At 38.7% G+C, this 23,207-nt stretch overlaps 6 protein-coding genes across 7 annotated transcripts in view; 3 read left to right on the forward strand and 3 right to left on the reverse strand.

Annotated features, from left to right (window-relative positions):
- On the forward strand, positions 1-2,435 carry LOC101301837 (cation transport regulator-like protein 2-like). Its single transcript, XM_004290806.1, has 8 exons — positions 1-171; positions 262-338; positions 666-719; positions 1,236-1,292; positions 1,383-1,423; positions 1,506-1,577; positions 1,891-1,970; positions 2,070-2,435. Exons 1-8 carry the CDS (start codon positions 63-65, stop codon positions 2,153-2,155), a joined length of 576 nt encoding a protein of 191 aa, XP_004290854.1. The 5' UTR covers positions 1-62; the 3' UTR covers positions 2,156-2,435.
- A 234-nt stretch (positions 2,436-2,669) lies between these two features.
- Positions 2,670-7,338, reverse strand: LOC101302129. The gene is made up of 9 exons (XM_004290807.1): positions 7,086-7,338; positions 6,253-6,358; positions 5,139-5,446; positions 4,885-4,990; positions 4,447-4,803; positions 4,287-4,363; positions 4,082-4,206; positions 3,268-3,513; positions 2,670-2,968 (listed from the first exon to the last, which is right to left on the reverse strand). The coding sequence occupies exons 1-9, from the start codon at positions 7,205-7,207 to the stop codon at positions 2,943-2,945; spliced, it is 1,473 nt and encodes a 490-aa protein (XP_004290855.1). The 5' UTR covers positions 7,208-7,338; the 3' UTR covers positions 2,670-2,942.
- Positions 7,339-7,353: 15 nt separating this feature from the next.
- LOC101302418 lies at positions 7,354-9,356 on the forward strand. The gene is made up of 6 exons (XM_004290808.1): positions 7,354-7,755; positions 7,841-7,952; positions 8,055-8,266; positions 8,350-8,377; positions 8,771-8,879; positions 9,087-9,356. The coding sequence occupies exons 1-6, from the start codon at positions 7,486-7,488 to the stop codon at positions 9,166-9,168; spliced, it is 813 nt and encodes a 270-aa protein (XP_004290856.1). The 5' UTR covers positions 7,354-7,485; the 3' UTR covers positions 9,169-9,356.
- A 71-nt stretch (positions 9,357-9,427) lies between these two features.
- Positions 9,428-13,739, reverse strand: LOC101302718 (general transcription factor IIH subunit 3-like). Of its 2 annotated transcripts, XM_004290810.1 has the most exons (12): positions 13,583-13,739; positions 13,403-13,491; positions 13,035-13,305; positions 12,845-12,891; positions 12,207-12,244; positions 12,075-12,120; positions 11,240-11,293; positions 11,065-11,133; positions 10,802-10,878; positions 10,189-10,284; positions 9,759-9,834; positions 9,428-9,670 (listed from the first exon to the last, which is right to left on the reverse strand). In XM_004290810.1, exons 1-12 carry the CDS (start codon positions 13,611-13,613, stop codon positions 9,668-9,670), a joined length of 897 nt encoding a protein of 298 aa, XP_004290858.1. In that variant the 5' UTR covers positions 13,614-13,739; the 3' UTR covers positions 9,428-9,667. The 2 variants fall into 2 exon arrangements, with proteins under 2 accessions (XP_004290858.1, XP_004290857.1); XM_004290809.1 differs by having other exon boundaries at positions 9,557-9,834.
- Positions 13,740-14,602: 863 nt separating this feature from the next.
- On the reverse strand, positions 14,603-17,414 carry LOC101303181 (lysM domain-containing GPI-anchored protein 1-like). The gene is made up of 5 exons (XM_004290811.1): positions 16,532-17,414; positions 15,999-16,116; positions 15,758-15,919; positions 15,628-15,659; positions 14,603-15,201 (listed from the first exon to the last, which is right to left on the reverse strand). Exons 1-5 carry the CDS (start codon positions 17,199-17,201, stop codon positions 14,924-14,926), a joined length of 1,260 nt encoding a protein of 419 aa, XP_004290859.1. The 5' UTR covers positions 17,202-17,414; the 3' UTR covers positions 14,603-14,923.
- Positions 17,415-21,115: 3,701 nt separating this feature from the next.
- The window catches only part of LOC101299061 (eukaryotic translation initiation factor 4E-1-like), a 4,001-nt gene continuing 1,909 nt past the window's right edge, over positions 21,116-23,207 (forward strand). The window contains exons 1-4 of the mRNA XM_004292644.1: positions 21,116-21,454; positions 21,562-21,695; positions 22,404-22,569; positions 22,650-22,775. Coding sequence (XP_004292692.1) covers positions 21,116-21,454; positions 21,562-21,695; positions 22,404-22,569; positions 22,650-22,775 — 765 coding nt within the window. The remainder of the gene's footprint in view (positions 21,455-21,561; positions 21,696-22,403; positions 22,570-22,649; positions 22,776-23,207) is intronic.

Here is a 23,207-nt window from a genome sequence, read left to right on the forward strand (position 1 = left end):
ACAGAGAATCTCAACTGAAAAAAGCTGTAAGATTTCTGATCGGAAAAGCATCAAAGCTCAAAATGGTGATGTGGGTATTTGGTTATGGCTCTCTGATATGGAAGGCCGGGTTTAACTTCGATGAACGCGTCGTTGGTTTCATCAAAGACTATCGCCGTGTCTTCTACCAAGGTCTCTCTATCTCTCTCTTCCTCTCTGTGTATTTAGCTAATGAATTTTTCAATATATTCGTGTTTGCTGATTTGGGTTCCTTCTGATTAGGCAGTACTGACCATAGAGGGACACCCGAGTTTCCAGGAAGAACAGTCACATTGGAACCTGCAGAGGGTGAAGTCTGTGTAAGTTGTTTCAATGCGCGCCATTTACAGATTCAGTTAGGTGTTTTGGATTACTCAAATACATGTCTTATCGTATAAATCTTAGTGCTTGTTTCTCATGTCTCACATTTGTTCTGTGTCATTGATTATTTTGATGGGAAAATGTAATGCTGTTTCTTTAATGTACCAGGAAAGGCTGGAAAGCTGACCACTTTTAATCAGTGGGTGTATGTTACATTTAGTTTCTAGTTTCTAATGGTGGTGTAATGATTTCATTGTGGATTTCAAGTTATTAGCAAATGAGACCAGGATACATCTTTAATGGCTGTTTTTACTTTGTATGTTTAGTGGGGAGCTGCCTACAAGATCAGCAAGAAGGAAGATCAGGAAATTGCTTTAGAGGTAAGACTCTTGTATCTTAAACTTATTCTTCATTGTAATCTAGTTAATGTTTTCTAGCTATAAAGCTGCTATCTTTCTGTTGTATTCATGTTTTTTGTGATACTGCGCTTGCGTGCCTGCATTTGCTATACTAAAATTCTTCAAGGTTTGAATGCTTTATGCAACACCTATAGGTAACCAAGTTTAACAAAACCTACTTACACCTGAAATCAGTACATACGGAGTCAAATATCAGTTGACATCTATGGCAACCTTACAATTAAGATGACAATATATATATCAAAGCTGTGTCAAAATTATCTCTGTTACTTGAAGCTTGATAACTTCAGATGGTCCAAATCCTTCTGGTGACTGTGATTACTAGAAACGTTGCAATGAAAGATCATTTTGTGCTTGTTACTTGTCGTTTTGCTATTTCTTCTTGTGGGTCTTTGATATTGCTGATTTCCGATGCGCACTTTTTCATTCTGTCACTCACAACTATGGTCGCCTCATTTCTGTGACATGATTACTCAGCACTTAGAAGTGAGGGAGAAGCAGTATGACAAGAAGGCTTATCTTGATTTCTTTACTGTAAGTCTAATACTCAAGAACCCCTTATGATCACAGTGCATGTTAGCTTTTTTACCATTAAAGTAAGTTAGTTATTGAAAATTCTTCCAGGAGCCAACGGCTACGACTCCAGCTCTTTCAGGAGTAATGGTGTAAGTACTGAAGTCACCAAGAACTTAAACATGTTGATTTGCTTTATTCAAATCATAAGGAACTGACTCTCTTACTATTTAGATACATTGCCTCTCCAGACAAAAAGCGTAATGTGAACTACTTGGGTCCTGCATCAATTGAAGATATTGCCAAGTAAGTAGTTTTCATCTACCAAGCTGTTATTTGGTTGATTAATCCTTTAGCAACCTAAAATTATGAAGAAGCACAATCTAGTTTACAATTAGAAATTGAGACGTGATATTATGATGGATATTTATTTGAAATTTGCTTGTTGATTGATGATCCAATACATCAATCTTATTTGGGTCACTGATTGATTAGTCAAGTAATCCATAGGCCAAGTCTTTAATCAGTTGCCAATCATATGCTAAACTCTTGCATTGTCTATAATTCTATCTTTCCTGGAATTCGGTGTTTCCTTAACTGTAGTTTTTCTGTTCTGCAGACAGATTGTTGAGGCAAAAGGCCCCTCAGGACCTAATAGAGAGTACCTCTTTAAACTCGAAGAGGCCCTTCTTCAAATTGGTAATGTTAATTTGGTGCTCCATGAATCTATATTAGTAATGTATCCTACATTAAAAATTAAAAACTGATTATCTTCCTCTGATGTTTTCTTTGCCACAGGATACAAAGACAAACATGTATTGGATCTTGCAAACGAAGTGAGGCGCATCATTTCAGAAAGGGATATGGAGCTCACTGCTTTATGACCCGGGAACAAATAGGAACAATGATTATTACAGGCCATCATCCAACAGAGCAATTGGTCATGTACTTGTCTTGGAGAAAACACTATATGTGGTTGTGTAGCATCTCGATTTCTTATGATGGCACTGCGAAATTCTTAATGTCATTCTTGATTGTTATGCATGTAACAAGAGTCATCGCATTAGTCTGATGACACTCATGACAGTAAAGAGTCAGGATGAGATGTATGAACATATTCAACTGTATGTTGCAGGGGCTCATTGCCTTGTCAGCTTCTCGTATAGACTACCCGACTTTGGTAATGCATGTACTTCTTTCGCTAGCACATTGTAAACTGAATTGTGTGCTCAATCCGTGTATAGAACTTTTAAGTGCATGGTAACTCTTCCTTTAACATACACGCCCACCTGCTCATTTGCTTGTTGCATTCTCCAGCCTTGAACACTGCTAGAATTGCAAAGACAACAAGAGTGTAAAAACTAGGAAAGGGGCACTGGTTCTATAGGAAACCCAAGATAGTAACAAATCAGACGGCTTCCATTTCACATCAACTCAGGTCACATCAATCTTTCCGATTACTAAAAACATAATATTACAAAAGTAATGGGCATTGTCCTTGACGGCTTATCCACCAAAGACAGCAATTTCCTGTCTGTAGTTTACAGGTAATATAACTGAAACTTGCCGGTGAAACTTCATCACTGCTATTTGGTCTCACAACCATAATAATGCTATACTGGGTCTACATTGTACACCAATAGTATTCTGCAAATCTACTCCTTGCATAATTTAATCACTGTCATCATCGCCATCATCTGCATAAATAAAGCAAATATTTCGTAAGATTCCAATGGTGTTACTGTTAGCTATAGAATGCAACTGAAAGAGTAAAATCTACTGACAGCATTATAATGTATCTGTATACTCTTAATGGTACCACAAAATAGGAATTCCAAACCAGTCATTACAGCTTTGAATAAAAGATAAGTCCCAATCTAATAATTGTACATACACTGCAGAAACAACATATAGATTACAAAAATTACTATTATCACAGATGAAGATACCATTTATAACAGGATGCACCTGATATGATGTTAGAACAAACACTTACCTTTATCACTATGATTGTCATCACTACTGCTATTATCCTCGTCCTCAACCTCATCCTCTTCCTCATCATTGTCATTGTCATCATCTGTATCTCCAGCATCAGAATCACTATCAACAGGTATTTTGGGCTTCGGAGGAGGTACAAAACTAGTCGTGGACCTTCTACGTGAACTCGTTACAATATTGCTCATGTCAATGCCTTCAAGCTCTTTAGCTTTCTCCTTTTTCTTTTTGACTTCCTTGATTTCTGAAAAAAGATGTGCAATTGCAAGTATGCGCACGTCAGACATTATATGGATGGTGAGACACTACCCCACCATGAAAAGTCATAAGAGCATAGTCTCTAGCCTTAGATCTCTGATCAAATTCATGGAGGTTGAGTGTCATTACTAGCATAATGTCTAATATAGCATAATGTCTACTAGCACAAACAAGTAACAATGGCAGACAAGACCTTCAAAATTTCAATAGCGTGTAATAGGTTTTATTGTATGTGTAATATTGTACCAAACCTAATCAATGTCATTCCTATCCACAAATACTGATGGCATATACAGGGATTCATGTTGGAATGCACAATATATGAGGACAAACCAATGATTATTCAGCCTTCTTAACTTCTTGAAGGATAAGCAAGCCACAACACCCATGTTAATAAACCCTATAAAAGTTCCAAGATGAATACATGTAACTGCACACTTCATTTATTGGAATCGCATTTCATACCATCTTGTATGTTTAGACCATACCAAATCATACTCCTACAGCCCCTATTTCAGTGATAACCACTAAAGACGACATTTCAAGAATATCACCTTTCTCAGTGGGACTGGAAGATAACCCTTCTCGACCAAGTATGTCCTCTAACTCCTTTATCAGTTGAGCTTCACGTTTGTTCTCGGGCACCTGCTTGACTTTCTTGTAAATTGAGGGGGGAACGCTGTATAAGAGAAAATACACATTAGTACGAAAACAGTGAAAAGGATGCAGTTTTGAAGAAGCAAGTAAAAGGAGAAAAACCTCATTCCACATGCTTTGATAACTGATCTTAGATGCTCCACCCGTTTACCATATGCAGGTGTTGAAACTTCCTTCTTCTGCATTTTGATAAAAAGTATGATTTATAAGATAAAAACGACCCAACATATTTTTAATGAACCGAAATATGCCAAGTAACGACCTTCACAGGTTTTTCAGCAGATGACTTAGAATCTTCATCTTCAGACACATTTTCACTGTCTTTTGCGTCACTTTTTTCCTCTGAATCTGCCTTAAGAGACTTGATCCGCTTCTTTCCAGAGATGTTGGTCTCCTTTGCCAAGCTTTTCCGTTTCTTCAGCCCATCAGAATTCTGCATCTTACCTTTTGTAACACTTTTTTTCCTAGGTTTCACTTCATCTTCTTCCTCATCAGTTCCACTATTTGCAGGACCAGAGCTTTCTTCACTTATCTCCTCAGGAGTTGGTTTTCTCTGAGGTTTCTTTACATTTTTCTTGACATTTTTGACAGGTTCAGGATCTACACAAGATTCTAAAACCTGCAAAAGAAATATATCAAGACAGCGATAAAAATGGTAGATAGATGTACAGCAACTCCTGGCAAGAAAATGTTTTTGTACCTCGTCTAATTGCTGATTTATAAACTTCTTAAACGGATCAAGACTGTATGTGTCAAGTTTAAGATCTTTCTCTAAAACTCGACGAAGTTCACCCATAGTAAGCTTCCTGTAGAGAGAGAGAGAGAGAGAGGGAGAGTGGTGGTGGTGATCGTACAGATGTCATTGCAGTAGCAGAAGGAGATGGAGCATACATAAAGAATCAGTAAAGTAATGCCATAGAAATAATAAGCAGTTTGGAAAAAGAAGCAACATACTCGATATTAGCTTTGATATAAGAACCTCTCTTTCCAAGGGCTGATTTTATCATAGCCTCAGTTGGAGCCTTCTTGTTATTGGAGCTTTTAGATCCCTCAGCTTTCACTTTGGCTGTTTTATGCTCTGTTAGAAGCTCTGAAGCAGGAGAATCTTCCACTTTCTCCTCATCTGCTGAACTAGTTTCCTTCATATCTTTATTTGACTGATGCCCTTCAGTTGATCCTGTTGCTTCACCTTTAATCAGACTTTTTTCATCAGTCTGCCCAGAACTCTTTGAGTTATTGTCCTCACCAGCACCTTCTAAGCACTAGAATTTACAATAGAATAAATACAAGGAAAAGTTAGACAGGCTTGAACACGGAAAACATAACTCCATCAGAAAGGAAAAGAGAAAGAACTCAAAATGATAACATAGTGAGGTAAGGTAAGGAACATTTGGCTATGGCAGATAGAATCAGCCAATGGCATTTGAAGATACTTCATCACACTCTTGGTTAAGCACCACTTGCCTCTAAAATGCAACTTTATTGGTCTCCTAGGTTAGCTTGTTATGCAAAATTTTTTACTTGATTGGACTTGCTAATAGTTGACTAATTATAGGATACTCTAGAGATAGCAGCTTTATTGGTCTCCTAGGTTAGCTTGTTATGCAAATTTTTTTTACTTGATTGGACTTAGTAATAGTTGATATTTTTTACAGTTTGACAGAAAGTCGGCCCCAAATTTCTCATTTATTTAATCCTCCATATTGTTGAAATTCTGAAGCGAACCCCAGAGGCCTTGTAACAGATAATGCCTGTTTCCTCTAAACCAAATCCCTGGAACCCCAGGTACTCTCTCCCGGTCACTCCCCCTGACAACTATTAAATTTCTGTTGTTTTTTTTTTAAATGATGTTACCTAGAAAAAAAAAAGAATTAAAAAAAAAACTAAGGAGAATATTCATACATGCAACATTTTATACTGACACTAATACAGATGAAATACTGGGATTAAAACAGGGAACAATTAAACTAATTGTTAGTGTGCTTGAAATAAAAGAAAAGGGGAATTGGATGCTATGGCTAAGTAAAAGGGCGTAATGAATTAAGGCAAAAATCTTGAAAAAGAATACCTTTAACAAATGTTCCTTGACAAATCCTTTGTGCGCATCCAATGCAGATGGCTCTAAACCCAAGTCTTTCTCTAATACTCTTCGTACATTCACAAAGGTCAAAGAACTGCATTTTAACAAAATAGTAAATTAATAATTCATCAACTGCCCTCGCACGTTCAATCCCACAACCAAAATTCAAAAAGAATATTTAATCTACATGCATCCATTTCAATTTTACTGAACATACATAGTTGCTCCGATTTCTAAAAGCATCTATACAATTCCACCAAAATCATTAATCCTACTATTAAACACTAAATCCATAGGATGTCCTTAACTAAGTACACATGCACTTCACTTCACTTTGATGTTCCAAGGGAACTACACAGCTTCTTGAGCTCCCTTTCGAAACCATTTCGGTAGCTGGTAATCAGTCGGTGTTCTGAGGGTTTGAGTTTAAATGCTATAAAGAAAGGCACAGTCTTTACACTTTACCATTCGTATTTAGGCAAGAACTGCTGAAGAATCGTATAATCACCCATACCGGAAAATGCTTGTCAGGATTCAAAGTTGGACTATTGGAATTGGACTGCAGTAGTGGTGGATTATGCTATACAGCTCAAATTTTTGTGTGCTTCTAATTTCGCCTAAATGCAGAATTAACCTAAACTAAGTACAAATGCACTCTCTTTAAACCTCACAGCATTTAGAAAACCCTAAAACCAAGTATTACTCATAATTAAACCCTAAAATCAAACAAATTCAAACACTTGAGTACAGAATCCCAGGGTTTCTGCTCTCTATGTCAATCATAAACACAAAAACCCTAACATTTCCAGTACAAAACTTACTCCGATTGTTCCTTGAAGTGTGGGACTCGAGCCTTCATAGCTTCCAAAATCTTCGACTCCATATCGCCCGTCTCCTCCTCCTTCTTCATTGGAGCCTCGCTGTCTTCCACCACATCCGCCATTCCTCTCTTTCTCTCTCTAAGCGAGTGATTGAAGCTTCTTCGTCTTCTGCGCTTTTTGAAAAACGAAGGGGGAGACTGACAGAAAGGGGTTTTCGTTTACGGTCCGACTGCGTTTTGGTAGCGTCTTCCTTACGACACGTCGTTTGACAGGAAGGTAATAAAAACAGCGAAGGTGGAGTAAATCGCGATATTGCCCTCCAGAGAAGAGACCTCATCGATAAGGCAAGGAGAGAGAAGAAGGAGGAGGTCGTATCCCAAATTTCAGAGAGACGGCGGAGATGGGAGGACACGGAGCTATAGAGGTGGCCAAGACGGTGATCGAGGTTGCTGACGTGGCGTGGAAGGCCATGGAGTGCGTCGAACACTTTCACCACGAACACGAGCACCACCACCACGACGAAGAGCCCAAAGCCGGCGCGATTTCCGACGAGCAACTAGACGCGCTGCGAGCTGAGAATCGGCGGTTGAGGAAGTCGCTAGAGCAGAATCTGAAGCTGCTCGAAAACCTAACGGAATCGCCTTCTTTGCTGAACGATTGCCCTCCTGACGTAAGCAATTTCCGATTTGATTCTCAGTAACCTAAATATCGAATTGTGTCGATGGAATTTTAACTGTTCAACTGTGGCGGTGTAGTTGTATGCGCGCCTTGTAACTGCGGTGAATTCTGAAAGTTACTTAAAGAGAATTAAAGCGCTTCAGCAGAAATCTGTGGATTGCAATCACTTTCCTTTCAAGGTTGCCACAGGTTTGTATAGAATGCTATCTCGATTTTTCGTATTCCCTAAACCCTAAGAAGGCATGGTTGTTTGCATAGCTTGCATTGTGACTTGTTTTTAAAATCTGTTAGGGAGTGATTTGGAGGAAGCTGAGATTCTGATCAATGTTGACCAGAACGAGCCAAGTTGGTGGGTGTGGGTGACGGAAGATATGATTCCGGGGAAAGTTGAGGAGAGGAGTGGAATCGACAATGATAGCTATGTGGTTGTTAGTGAGGAGCATGTGGTGGATGGGGTTGCTGATTTTATGGCTAAGTGTATTATGGCGAATCCGAAAGCTGCGGTATGTGTCCAGTTTAAGCTCTTTGCTTGCTGTCTAGATTGTTTGTTTTTATGTCATCTGATTTTTGTGCATTGGTATTGCAGAATTTGACACCGGAGGAGTTGCAGAAAAGTAAGTTTCTTGATGTTCTTTCTGGATTACTGGCTCTGTAGTTGCAATTTGTTGAGATTTAAACCCAAAATAGCAAGTTGTTGTTCCAACATGGGATAGACTTGTTTATACATGCTCGACAACATCTGTGTTGGTTGTCATATACCTTTCATAGATGTGGAACCCTGTGTCATGCCAACATTTGTGTCAGATCTTATTCTTGGAAGATGTATGATCGAGTAAATGGAATTTATCTTTCCTACTAGGAATTTGATATCTTTGGTACTACTGTCTGAGATCTCTGCCATTTATGTTCCTGTCAAGGAGTATGAAAATGTGGTGTCTTCCTCTATGATTATGTTGACAGAAGGGAGTGGGCTTAATAACTCATCCTTGTGAATATAATTTGCGCAGTTGTAGCAAAAGCAATGGGTGGTGTAAACAAATTGGAGAAGGTTTTGGGAATTTGGCATGCTGGGAAGCTGTTTTATGCCCTGTCCACCTGGGGACTTGCTCTAGCAGGGTGAGCTTTTCTTGCCTACATTCTTAATTGTTAATGTTAGTATTTACATTCCTTGAGCATAATGGTTAGGAAGAGAACATTTACATTTGCTCAGATAATCATCTTCAAAACAAATTGCATCTCGTTTTCTACTATACGTATCTCAGTTACTATAGCGGTTTTTCTCCCCCACTCATGAATATAACATCACAACAATTTTCATTGCAGGTTGTATAGGACCCGTGCTGTTATAAAGCTTGCTGCGATGGGGGTGCATACAACAACCAAAGTGCTCATGAGGGCAATGTGAGGGGCTACCTTGCAACTGAATTGTACAATATTTTATCTAGGCACTTTGGTTATAAGAATTCCCATCTGATGTAAATTATTGTAAATATAGCTTGCTATTCTATTTGCAACATGACTGGTTTATGGTATTGAAATGTTGATTGATTCTACTCATATGTTGATACAGTGCCAATATGTTTGGATTATCCTAAAAGAGTGTTGAACTATTTGAGTGATGAATTGCAATCGCTACAATGCAAAATTGCAAACCAGTAAGAAATAAAGATCAGATAATATTTTGAATCACAACAAATCTGCTAATTGTGTATACATTCTCTGTAATTCCTCTTAATATAGTACCAGGTACAATAAATCAATTAATAGGTCTATCCCTCACTTTGATGGCTGGATCCGCTTTGCCTCCACACAGAAAAGCTCCACTGAGGCTCTGTGCTCATAAATATCATAACACTGCCGGTAAACGTGATCAAAAAGGATTTTGCGCTAGCTCTCAGAAAATCTCACTGCCAGCAAATGTGAACAAAGACGATGTAGTAATAGACTTGCGATATTTCATCAAGAGATCACCAAAACAAAATTCAATTAAGATACCAGGAGCGGTTCTGAAGACTTTCTTTTTTTGTTGGTTGTTGAGGGAACTTCTGACTGGGCTTGACCAAATACTGACCTGCAAGATACACGCAGCCACAAACACAATCAAGAGAAAACGAACAGCATCTCTGCATCGCCAGATTCAATCAATCTTACTTCCAAACAATAAACTAATGACTTTGCTGACTATAAAAGACAAACAGTTTGTTACATGCTATCGAGTGTCATTATGTAGCCACTTGCTTAAAACTAAAAACGATTAAATGAACATTAAGTAATAACGATCAGTCTCTTATGTAGTGTTTGGCCAATCACAAGTCATTACCAGCCTCAGAGAAAACCAGATAGCCAGATACTAAGCATACCAGAGGAAAATCAGTTTAACTAATCAACTCCCATACTTATTGTACATATTGAGAAAGTAACTTACCCACAAGTTGAACATTTCTTGTGATGCTTGCAAAATATGGACAAGCACACAGAACAAATGTAGCCTGTGTCTATTGTTTTTTTATGGCAAAAACACCTGCAAAATGCATGCAATTATCAGATGAGGCAACACACAGGGTATGTATAACGAAATGACTCTTTCATGTTGTAGCCATTCTTGGTACATGTACCTACGTCTTAACTAACCAATAGGTACACCAAACTAATACACCATATCAAAAAAGGAAATTTCATTTGACAGTTTCCTGTAGAACATTACTGAAGCACCTGTGAAGTCCTACCATTATAAGACAGTTTTGGGGACATTATGCCTTCTTTGCTCCTATAGCATATGTTAATTGTTATTAATGATACTAGCTGTTTGCAACTTCTGTAAATTATGACTTCTGAGTAGGACCAGAAGTCAAATTTCAATAGAATGTCATAATTCGAACTTATTTTCCTGATATGTCATAAAAGAGTAGTCACCACAAGGAGAATCCTTGTTATACAATAAGTCAATAACACAAGCAGTGCAAATTGCAAAACCCCATTTTTCTAATAAATAACAATATTAAAACAGTAGAATGGATGCAAATAAGTAGTTTACTTACGAAGCACGAAAATCCACTCCAGCGGACTTGGGGAGCTGTAAAAATGCTCGGGAATGCAAATCAGTGGCAAAAACTGTCTGCATATGAAAAAAATACATTATTCTAAATAGTTAAAACCAAAAGGAATAAAAGACCGGATATAAACTGAAAATAGTGACAAGAAAAGAGGGTAGTAACAGAGAAACAGAGATTGGGCAGGGGGGGAAAGGAAAGAAAGGAGGGGGCAGTAACTAATGCAATGGCTTTTTAAGTTCTTAACTTACCGTAAGATATTGAAGCAGTCCATCTGGCTGTTGGGGCTTCAGATATACACCACCAGTAATGTATGAAGCCTGTTACTCATCAATCAGAAGCATTCAGAAAAATCGGCAGAAGAATAGACATAATTATATATCAATATCTGCAACAAATATCTAACACAGATACAACCCTATCTACCTGCTGTAGGAAGGCAGAATTATTAGAGCCCATATAGCAAGAGTCTATAGGAACCTGCAAACGAAGCAAATGACAGATACATTAGACTGCTCTAAGCCGAAAATTCAAGACTCAAAGGTTGCTAGTAATGAAGAAACTTGTTAGATATAGACAATTAACATATTACACTTTAGGGCTAAGTTTAGATTTCTGAAAAAGTTAGAAAGAAAACAAACATTTTCATTTTGTCAAAGTGAGGCACCTATGATAACACAGAGGGAGGTAGAGAGGGAAAGAAGGGGGTACATGGGATGGAAGGTCAGACAATTATGACCATCTTTATATTCAGAAAATTCATAAGAATGGACTGTCAAAGCCAAGGCAATTGTAAAATACTAAAAAGGGTAGACCTTGTCAAAATATGTATATATTATACATATATATATATATATATATATATACACAGAGAGATGAGAGCGCGCGCACTCGTACTAGNNNCNCGTCTCNCCNCNCGCGCGCGGNGAGACGANAGACGGCCGCTAACTTTAAGTCTGAGTGGCGGACCGTCCTACTCACACNCNCGCTGTGTGTGTATATATATATATATATATATATATCAGGAAAACNGGAAGTCCCTTTAAAAAACTCTGAATCATATGATCAAAAGAACCAACTAAATTCTTAGAAAATGAACTCCAAATTAACAAACAGCCATTTGCAACCTAATAAAAATTTTAAATAGGGATTAATAAAAGATGAGAAAGAGTAAGAGCATGCATTCAAATTTAATGTACCAAAAAAAAACACATAGAAAACTATATGCTTTCAAAAAACAAGAAAGGGATCAAAAACATACCATGGAACGCTGTGCAGAAAATATTGCATTCATGATTGCAACATATCTGAAAGGGGCATTAAAAACAACCTCCCAGGTAAGAGTTTTGGTGGAAATGAAAATGAGCAATGCAAGAGATTGGAAAGAACATACTGCTCAGGTCCATCTGACGATCCCTGCAAGCATAAAATCTGTCTCCCATATGTTAGTAAGACAACTTATAAGGTAAAGAATTCATGAAAGGATGTAAATTGACATACAAAAGCAATGCCACATACATCTATTTTGCAAAGCTAAATGTCACAACTCACAACTATCCACACCTAGCAATCACCACAGATATGAAAGAGAACATATTTTAGGCAACAGCAAAAAATAGTGTCACCAGGCAGTTCTAATACCTGTGACAAATACATGCTTCCATAGACCTTATTTGCATATAATTCGTGACTCATTATCAAAAAGACAACTTCTGTGTGCGTTGATTATGACTGATTGTTAATGTTCATATTTTAAATTTCAATGTCACTGTCTTGCTGACATTGAAGAAATATTCCCACCAACCAATCCCCCATTAAACATGGTTCTTTGCATCGCAAGAACTATGTTTGGGACCAGATAATAATTTCTTCAGAGAAAAAACAACTGAGCAACAATGTACACGGCATCATCCCATAGATAGACATCAAATCAATAGTTTTACATAGCTCTATTACGACATTTGTGAATCATCAAATCATGAACCATTGATCAGCCAGACAAGTTCACAAACAAACTACAATGGTACTTACCCTGGGGTGAGGATGCTGTGGTCCTGATCGAAAAACCTTCTGTATATCTACAAATCAAACATAGTTAAGGAAACTTTAAACAGACGCGACTAGCAACTAGATGTTCCGACAAAATAATTCCAGTATATCTAACACAGAACTCTACTTGTAAAATAATAATGCAACAAACAAGCATTGATAGAAAGGATACAGCATAGAGCCATTGACAGCGACCCCGACAACAGCGAAGAAGGAATCCCTTCAGCTGAGCCTTCCTTGAGCAGCTGCTCATCTTTGGCCACAAACTCCTCCAGCTTCTTCAGCAAGTGAGAGCAAAGCGCCGGCATTCTTCCTTGATCAGAGCCCTGGCCAGGAGCCGAAGCCGAATCGTAGATGTAGCTACATGAACTGTACCCGGTAGCAATCACCACTACTTGGTTGAGTTGATTGAGCAGCAAAATCGAGTTCAAAAATGTAAGCACCTGTACAATTAGGAATCGAAAGACACTATTGAGTTCCTAATCAAATTTTAGATCAAAGAGAGTGTTAGGGTTTAGGGAAAGGAAGGGTGGAGATTACATGGGAGAGATACTTGGAGAATGGGAGAGACGATGAGCTCCAGAAGAACGGGTTGGTGTCTAGCAAGACCATCAGAAGGCTGACGTCATCTGCAACAATGGAAATCGGAAGCTCAGTTAACAAAATATGGAAGAGTGGGAGAGAGAGACTGAAATTTGAGAGAGAGAGAGAGAGAGAGACCGGCGTAGAGCTTTGAAGGGACGGAAGCCATTGCTGGGGATGAGGCCCGTCAGAACAGTGATCAGTGGTGTCTAACGGTGCCGGAAAGTTGGTTGCCGGCGAAGGGGAGCGCGCCGTTTGTTAATTTTGTGTGCTTGAGATTACTGACACTACTCTTACCAATCAATGGACCTCTTCTGTATTTATAAGAAGAGAAATAGAATTAAATAAAAATAAATAAATAATATAGGCGAATTGGAAGATTACAACAGAGGACAATTTCGGAATTTGCCCCTCTACTATATGTCTTTTTTGGGAATTGTTTTTATTTCCCAGTTATATTTAAACATCATACATTTTCTTTATTCTCGTACTAAGGTATTACCATGATTTAACCATTACAAGTGACTTAATGATTCTTGTTTTATGCTCTCAAAACGTTTTACATGATCTACCGAGAGATTATCATTTTAAGCCTAGTAAGCTTTTGAACTACCCTAACACTGTCTAGATAATAAAAAAAAAGTGTCAAGATGATTTTGCCAAAAAAGAATTTTAAGCAAATGACAACACTGACATCTCTAACCTATCAATCAAATTTTAAAAAATCTAGAGTGTCTTGAGTTAAAAGTTAAAGCTTAAATTTCACATTCCCCTTCATCTTGTAATTGCAAAATTATCTGGTTGGTCAGTCAAACAAACTTAATGGTCTGATCACCGATTCCAAAATCGAAAAACTACCAATTTTGAAGTTAGTTGACAACCTCCATTGTTAAAGTGCAGAGGGTTGATTGTTCACCAAAATAAAACTAAAAAATAAACATCTAAACGGTTGATGGTGGTGGTGACTGGCTGGTCGGAAGGATTGTATTGTAGGTGGAGGACTGACTATGGTCCGGAATGTCTGTGGAGAAAGATGAATAGGCTTGCTGGTTTCTTCAATATGTTGCAATTTGCAAGAGAATGCAATCATGTATAGTATTGAGTTTTCAGTAGTGATAGTGAAAGTTACTCATGCATTAGATGCTTGAAAATCCATGTGATAGAAGCAAACAGTGATATTTTGATCATGATTCATCAGAGTTGTTACATCATTAACAAACTCTGCACAGGCAATATCTTAAACCCCGGATGATGACAACAAGAAGAATAGATTACAGAGATGGCGACCGCAGATACCTCACAGTGCATAATCAGGCAGCTGAGCTAAACAAAACCCGTTGGAAAACCAAAGCCCCATGGTTTGCCAAATCCACAAAATTAGTTTTAACACTACGAATAAATAGAAAGGCCAAAATACTAAAGACAAGTCTGGACTGTTCAAATGCTGAAGCAATAGTGCAGAACACAAAACCATAACTATCATAAGATGGCCATCATGAACTTGACGCACAAGAGTAACAAAACTGCACTTGGGAAATTGGTCAATGGCTTAACCAGGGAAGAAGCAGCAGAAGAACTCCCCGAAGGACCACCCATGGGGGCTAAACCTGGAAGTGAACCGGACGTCGTTGAAGGCACCGTAGACTGGGGTGTTCCTGTTCCAGAGCCATCGGACTGGGGTGAGGGTGCTGGTGCAAATGTTGTATCCCGGATTACTGAAGTTGGTGGAGCTATGAGTGGCGGAAATTGTTGTGGTCCTGTGAAGTGGTGAAGTATAAATGTTGTTAGAAAGTAAAGAGAAAATTCAAGATCCATCAAGCATTTCTTATCTAAAGCTTTCAGACTTTCAGTGGAGGTGTTTAGATTTGGTTCTATCTTTACGTAAATAAGTAAAATATGGAACCTGCCTACATGCTTTAAAACCCTACACAACAAACAAACCAGATTACAAACTGATATGGCATTTTACATCATTATGCAGAAAGGATTTGGGAGAAAACACCAACTTTGGAAAGAAAATTTCAGTCTGTTGAACAGTTAAAGTATCAAAATCATTTCAAACAAGAGACTTTATGTTTTATGGGTTTAGAAATGTAAACTGCAATCACGAGCTATATATGGCTCAATGTTCCCCATAAGTGGACAAGCAGCATCATTTATTATAAATGAATCTAAGATTTTACCTGGGCAGCGAGGCCGAAGAGATGTGGACAACCTGCAGAGCAGAATGGAATCAGTTTAACATTCAAACAGAATATGATATATGTCAAAATAACTATAAGTAACAAGTACAATCAGAAAGGATAACCGTACGTCGTTACTATGGAGCCATTCACAAAACCACCATAGTTGCAAGAACTGACATTGCAACCAGCACTAGTTTGCTGTGCTGTAATGTTCCCGACCATGAGGTTACTGTTTTTACATTGCATGCTCGAACACGAAACTGCTAATGAAGCAGGCTCACAGTACAAACTGTAACAAAAGCACAACCAAGCTGATTAATGCTAGATCCATATGAGAAAACAAATACAGAAGTAATCTCATCACTCACTTGAGACTCCCAGGACCACAACTGCATTGAAGGCAGTGACTTGCTGTAATTGCATAGCTCCCGTTGGGTACAATTAAGCCGTAGTCTGAAGCATAGCTAGGAAAGTTTGATGCACAAGCTGCAGTAAAGAGAAGCAAACTTAGACATCGGCATGGCTATTTCAAAAATATACTTGCTTGAAAAAGAACAAGAACAAAGCTTTAGTTACTGATCCCCATGACTGCCCACCCGAAAAGAAAAACTCAAACATTTCATCATATGCCACCAAGTTTTAACTTTGGACAAATTAATATCCATTGACATGCACAAGCCTCATGATCCTATATAAGTACACAAATTTGACCAAAATATACTGAAAAACAATGGAAAACTAATAAAGGCACTATCACTCTACAAGCTGAGAAATACATAAGAATTGCATATCATAACCAAATTAACATACTAAGTTCAACACATACTACCATAGAACACCATATTTGATACCACCATTGAAAATGAAAGACTTGGTACAATGTACAAATTAGAGATTATACCAGGCAATGGAATTGCAAGAATATCAGCAGCCTTAATAGCCGAGCTCCCCATTGCATTAACATTCATCAAATCCGTCAGCGTAGTCGAATACCTAGCCGCAATCCCCGCCAGCGTGTCATCCGGCGTCACCACATACGACAAGTAAATCGCTGGCAACAGATTATCCGTCCCATTGAAGCAAGTACACGGCAGAGGCACCACAAGCGTCTGTCCCACATCGAGCACCGACGGGTCCGAAATCGAATTAGCCTCCCGAATCTGGTCCGCAGACACCAAACCCGAGTACATCGAGTCGGCAATGGATGCGAGAGTGTCTGAAGGCTGGGTCTTGTAGTGGGTCGAAACGGACTTGCGGATTCCGTCGACGCAGGAACACATGATTGGGATTTTGAGGAAGAGCTGGGAGGGGAGAATGTGGTTTTCGACGTCGGGGTACGAAATGTCGATGGCATTGGCGGTGAGGATAGCGATTGGGTCGACCTGGAAGAGTGAAGCTACTTCGGAGACTTTGAGCTCGGTGTAGACCTTGTAGCCGAGGAGAGCATTGCACGAGTCGGAGTTGGAGCATGGCTCGATTGTTGACTTTGAGGTCGCCAGAAGAAGTACATTGCTTAAAACCCAGAGGAAGATGAAGGTCTGGGTTTTGCAACAGGGTTTTGGGTGCTGCATTTTCAATGGGTTCTGGGTAGCTTAAACCCCAAAATAGAAAGATGGGTGTCTGCAAATGTGGTGTGGTGAAGCTTTTAGAGGCAAAAAGATGGGTTCTTTGGATTTGTAACTGAATGAAATTTGGGGGTTTGGCTCTGTTTTTGTAGCTGAAGTTAAAAATGGCGTTTAGAATGAGCTCTCTGGTTTGGAATGATGTGGAGGAGAAATTTGACGGTTGATTCAAATGGGGCTTGTTCTGGGTGGATTAGGGTTTGGGGTTCTTGCTCTCAGAGAGCTGAGAGTGATAAAGATGAAGAAGGTAAAGTTAGCTTGAAAATGGAAAAGATGAGAGAAACAAACAATAGTGTTGTGTAGAGTGGCGTAGTGAGCAGAGAGACCAGTCCGATTCTCGAGGTCTGGGGACATTACTTTCGTGTGGACCAATTTAGCCTCGTCAAACCTACAATTACCAGCATTTGAAAGGTGGTGTTTGCCAGCTCATGCGGCGTCGTTTTGTATCGGGGGATTGACACATGTTGTCCGCTACTGGGGTATTCACGTCGGGAGTTCGGGGGTTATTTGGTAATTTCAGGTTTTGCTTTTTAGATCATGGGCATCTGGGTGAGCCCCGCTTTCAAATAGTAGGAGGTTTCTATCGTCTGCTTTTCGGGCACGGGAGAGAATTTCTGGTTTTGTTGCTCCAAATGGACCATGGTGTATTTTACGCCCATTTTGGAGGGTGAACGACACGCTCACTTCTTAGTGGTGCGTCGTGTCATATGCTTGTTGAGCCGTTGAGGTCAGGGATTCGGGTTTGCAAATTTTACCCTTGGGTCCGACCCGAGCGTATGGGTCGTGGGCCTTTAAGTCTTTAACCAATGTCACTGGGGCCTCATGAAACTTATGAACCCGTCTTGTTTTTTTTTTCTCTTCTTTTCTTTTTTTTTCTTTTCAAATTAAAAATGTCGGGTTTTAACAAAAATGTGGAGGTGAAATTTGAAGGTTCATTCAAATTGGTTTTCTACTATATTGTCATCGGAGCATAAATCCAACAACACATTTCTCCAACCTACCACTAGGCGGAGCATAAGAACCAAGTTTCGTGGTGGATTTCTTGGCTTTGTTCACTATGTATTCTAGTTAGGTTTATTTGGCTTATCATTGTGGCTCGGGTTTCTGTTAGGTTTGCTTTGGAGACTTTTGTTTCGGTTTTTTTTTTTATTGAGAGAAAGGAAATTATAAGGAGAAGCCTCTGCAATAGCCTATACTAAAATGATCAAAATTAAAGGCATTAAGCGCGGAGAGCGAGAGCTTGCGATTTCAGAGAGTTTGATTTTGGACCTGATGTCCCAAGCTAGGCATTGCATCGGCCACAAAATTTGCTTCCTGAGGGACATACTTGAAGGTGATATCTTCAAACTTGGAAGCCATCCAACAAACATCACTAAGAATAGTACGGAGTCTCCAAGGAGGGGGGGAGACCTATTGTTAATAAGGTCAATAATAAGCTTAGAATCACCCTCAACTTGGACTCGCCGGATATCGTTGCATAACGCATGGAACAGACCGTCTCGAAGAGCACTACATTCAGCAATAGGAACACTGGAGTTACCCACACAACAAGAGCCAGCCAAAATTGGATTGCCCTCATGGTCTCTGACTACAAACCTAGCAGCAGCCTTCTTGTTGTGGCAGACGAAACCATCAAAGTTGAGCTTGACAATATTACACGGAGGCGGGATCCATTTGATGGAAGGAACTTGCTGGAATGGCGGATTCATTGGAGGACTTTTGTTTCGGTTTTGGGGTGTGAATGTTGGCTTGAATTTGTTTTTCGGTCTACTTTTGCTTGGGGCGATGACTAAAATGGAGATGTGGGTATGAGATTTGGAGCAAAGAGAGTAATTCTAAAAATATCAAATTACCATGACACAAGGTTAACGATGTTATTGATAACATGTATCAAAAACGTATCGGGTTTGTAACTTCATGGACTGATCAAGTGACGTTAGTTTTGGAACTTATCTCAACGGCAAAAACTTCATATACTATTCTTAAAATTTTCCTTTTAAGAATACAACACAGAAAAGGCTAGTTTGCAAGGAGCAAAACTCCGATCCTATGCCACCACATACTATCTCACGTACAAACCTCGATTTCATCAGGGAAAAGTCAAGTTTGCAAGGAGCAGAAGTCCTATGCCACCATCGATTGTCTCACAAATCTCATCAAAGCAGAACTATTGTAAATTAATTAATATTTTTGACATATTGATTAACAATGATGATGAACACGGCCTCACTTGAATCAAACTCTTGATCAACTACTACAACCCAGCTACTAGTGATTATCTATAAGGACGTACGTTGCATACCTATTCCCAAATCCCAATAGATATAGAAATGATTACCAAGTTAAATAAGTTAATGCACACACCTATTTACAAATCCTTAGCCAGCAGGATGGAATAAAATGCTCTCACCTATTCTATTATATATGCTGGAAGTGGAGGGTGCAAGATTCTCGACGTATAATGCATGGGTTCCCGGTTGTATAGTATACTACTTGACCTAGGAAAAGAATCCCATACCGGTTTAGATTAATTACAGTGTTGTACATATCTCAACAAGGATGATCATATAAACAAAATTACAAACTGGGCAAAATATCCTAATAAATCAGTTCTCAAAAGCAGTGGTGAAACTAGGATTTACAGTTAGGGGATGACATCTAAGTATCCGGTAAGTTACCATTATCATATCACGAAACTATGATTTAAAGTTAGGGGCATAATTAGCAAGTAATTAATAGTTTATTGTTTTAATTATCACTTATGTTTTTTCTTTGATCGGATTATCACCCATGTTTTGAAAGTTGGCCAGTAATTTCCTTCTTAAACCTTTGGTTTTGTCTTTATGAATGCATGTATTTATTCCCTGGAGGGGGTGGGGGCTTAACATAATTACACAAGTTTGAGAAATGTTAGGGAGGGGGTTCTGGACCCATTCACAGCTCCTGGTAGTTCCACCCCAGCTCGAAACGGTGTGTGGCACGAAAGTTTGTCCTTTTTCTTTGGTAAATGATGATGAACATCATTAAGGGCAGAACCCGGATAAACTGGCCAGCAAAATAACAAAGTCTTGTAGTTTTCATTTTCATCCTTTCATTTGTACAAAAAACTATCACAGTAAAGTTGGTCCTTTCAATTTCATATATTTTACAGTAGTTCAATTTCATTTTTATGGGAACCTTTTAGTGATAACTCTTAAGTTGAGGACTTTTCGGTTTATGATTTAAAAGACCAATTTTTCGATCACATTTTAACATCTCATCCGTTCACTTTTTAGGTTTATATGAGTAGATCATTTCAACAAATTTTCAGCCAAATTAGTGTTCGTTAAGATAACAAACTAGATCAACTTAATGGACGAACCAAATATGTCAAATATGAACCGTTCAAGTTCATAATTGATAAATCACACTTATGAATGTCTTACAATTTTCAATATAGCTGAAAATTTAGAGAAATGATTTACTTATAAATACTTATAAACTGAACGGTTAAGATGTAAATATAAGATCAAAATGTGGGATAAGCCGAAAAATCTTCAACAAGTTCTCAATTTAAGGGTCCTTATTAGAATGACCCCTTATTTTTATTTTCATTTTCAATTTTTTTGGGACGACATTTTCATTTTCATTCGAGGTCAAAACTACAACAAATAAAAAATAATAATTAAGGTCAAATAAAAAAAAGGAAAAAGAAATGCATGCTACTGGTCATACCGCGTATATATGCATGGCATAAGAAGCCAAAAAAGACTGTACAGTGACTCCAAGTCGGAGCCTTTAATCGTACATGGCGGAGAAGGAAGCGCTTATATAAGTTCCCAGAGAAACCCTCCGTCCGGAATCAAATTTATCCCAACTCAGCCATGTCAACCTTTTCCAAACTCCTGAGAGGAAAGGAAAAGCTTGAGGCTTTTCTGAGGAAATACCCCGAAATTCCTTATGCAGTGGCGACTGTAGTTTTTTCGGAACTGGGATTTCCATACATTCTGCTCCCTGAGATTCCGGCCATTATGAGATACCTCCGCCGGCTGTGGGAGACGCCAACCTGGAGGGAGGTTGTGTCCTCACTACTCCAGTCCGGCAACATCCTCTTGTTTGCTTTGCTCTACCTGGCGTTTCACCTTCTCTGCTCTATGATTAAGAAGAAGAAGTTGACAACATGGTTGGCAGTGGGCTTCCTCACCCGCCGGGTGATCAAGCTGGTAGGGAAAGGTTTCACATTTCTTGATATATATATATATATATATATATTTTCTTTTTTTTCTTTTTCGTTTTGTTTTCTAACAAATACCCTCTGTCTGAAATGTAGTGCCCAAAGGAGTTCAGGTCGGAGCACTCGTGGACCTTGTGGGTCGGTAACCCGATGGCCAACTCCGAGCAAGAGGATTGGGGCGGCTCACTTTGCCCGATTTACACCTTCTCTACTGTGAAGGGCTTTTGGAGGTGTGTTTTTCTTTCGGTCTGTTTTTCTATCGAAGCGTTTGAATGGTGTGCTCGCAATCTCTGAATTGGGGTCGTTGTGGTTTAGGGTGTTTCTGATGGGGAATTTTGGAAATGGGTAAGAAAGAACACGATGATGGTTATCAATGTTGGAAAGTAGGAAATTTTTTGGATGCAGTGTTTTGGTTGGGTTTGGGTTCTGTGTTTGAAAATTTTTCTGTTGAACTTGGGGTTTTATGTAATACTGCAATGTGGCTTTGAAAATTTGCTAAGAATAGAGTGAAAACTCAAGGTTTTGGTTTGTACTGTTTGCTGAGACTTTCTTAGTCTGCTTGTAGAACTATTGTATTGAATTAGGATATGATGGATTGACGAAGGTAGAGAATCCAATGTCCAAGGATTGAGTTTATGGTGATACTGAAATGGGATTTGTGGATTTGTTTTCGATTGAGTAAAAAATTTGGGGTTTAGTGTTTCTTACAGCAGTTCTTCTTTCTTTCATCTGTTAAACAAAGCTTAGGATAAACGTTTCGGTTTGGATTCGGGAGGTTTTCCTTTTGCAAAGTAGGACGTGAATTTTGTTCTGAAATTGTGGCTAATTAAATCATTGGGGGTATGAACTGCATATCTCATATCAGCTGCCATTGATGCTACCTTGTGCGCATTCGCTCATGTTTTCTTGATAATAAGCTAACTGTACTCTGCTTTCAGTCTGTATAACAACATGCACCATCCGAGCAAGTTGACTCCCGGTTACGATTATTATATATTCAAAGAGAATATTGAGCCAGAGTTGGAGGATCCTGCTTGTTCTGATGGAGGGAAATGGACTCTGACATTTTCTACTGGGAGATCTGATCAATCCTGGTTGCATACAGTATGGTCTAAACTTCAAATGTTATTCTGTTTTACTTGTGTTTTATGTGTTCTCTGATTGTCTGTTTATACTGGTACTAGATACAAGCACTGGTCCAAGAACAGTTTAATCATAGATATGAAATATGTGGAGCAGTTATCAGTTTAAGAGATGGGCAAGAAAAGATTGCTCTTTGGACCAAGAATGCAGCAAATGAGGCGGTTCAGGTAATTGCTATGTCCTACTCAATTTATTTGTTAGGCTGCTCTTAATATATGTATCTACTGTGCATGTTGTCTATAAAAGATCATCCGGAGATTTTTATATCATGTTATATGAAGGCTTACTGCCGACTAGAGTCAATAATTCATCTTCGCCCCACCATAAAGAGTGACACAATATATATATATATATATGACCCTTTTAACGAGGGATTCTTATTTGAAGTCATTTATAGGGATAGGACATTACACCAACTTCCCGATTATAATTTTACATCTCCACCGTTCATATCTTAGGTCTATATGAGTAGATCACCTCTACAAAATTTCATATGATTTGGTGATCGTTAAGGCTTTCAAAAGTTCAATTTAGTTTTAATGACCTTCAACGGTTTTAGTTTGACATAAGCTGGACCATTCAAAATCATTAAAACTAAA

Source organism: Fragaria vesca, linkage group LG2, assembly GCF_000184155.1.
Source record: "Fragaria vesca subsp. vesca linkage group LG2, FraVesHawaii_1.0, whole genome shotgun sequence".
Classification (NCBI taxonomy): Eukaryota; Viridiplantae; Streptophyta; class Magnoliopsida; order Rosales; family Rosaceae; genus Fragaria; species Fragaria vesca.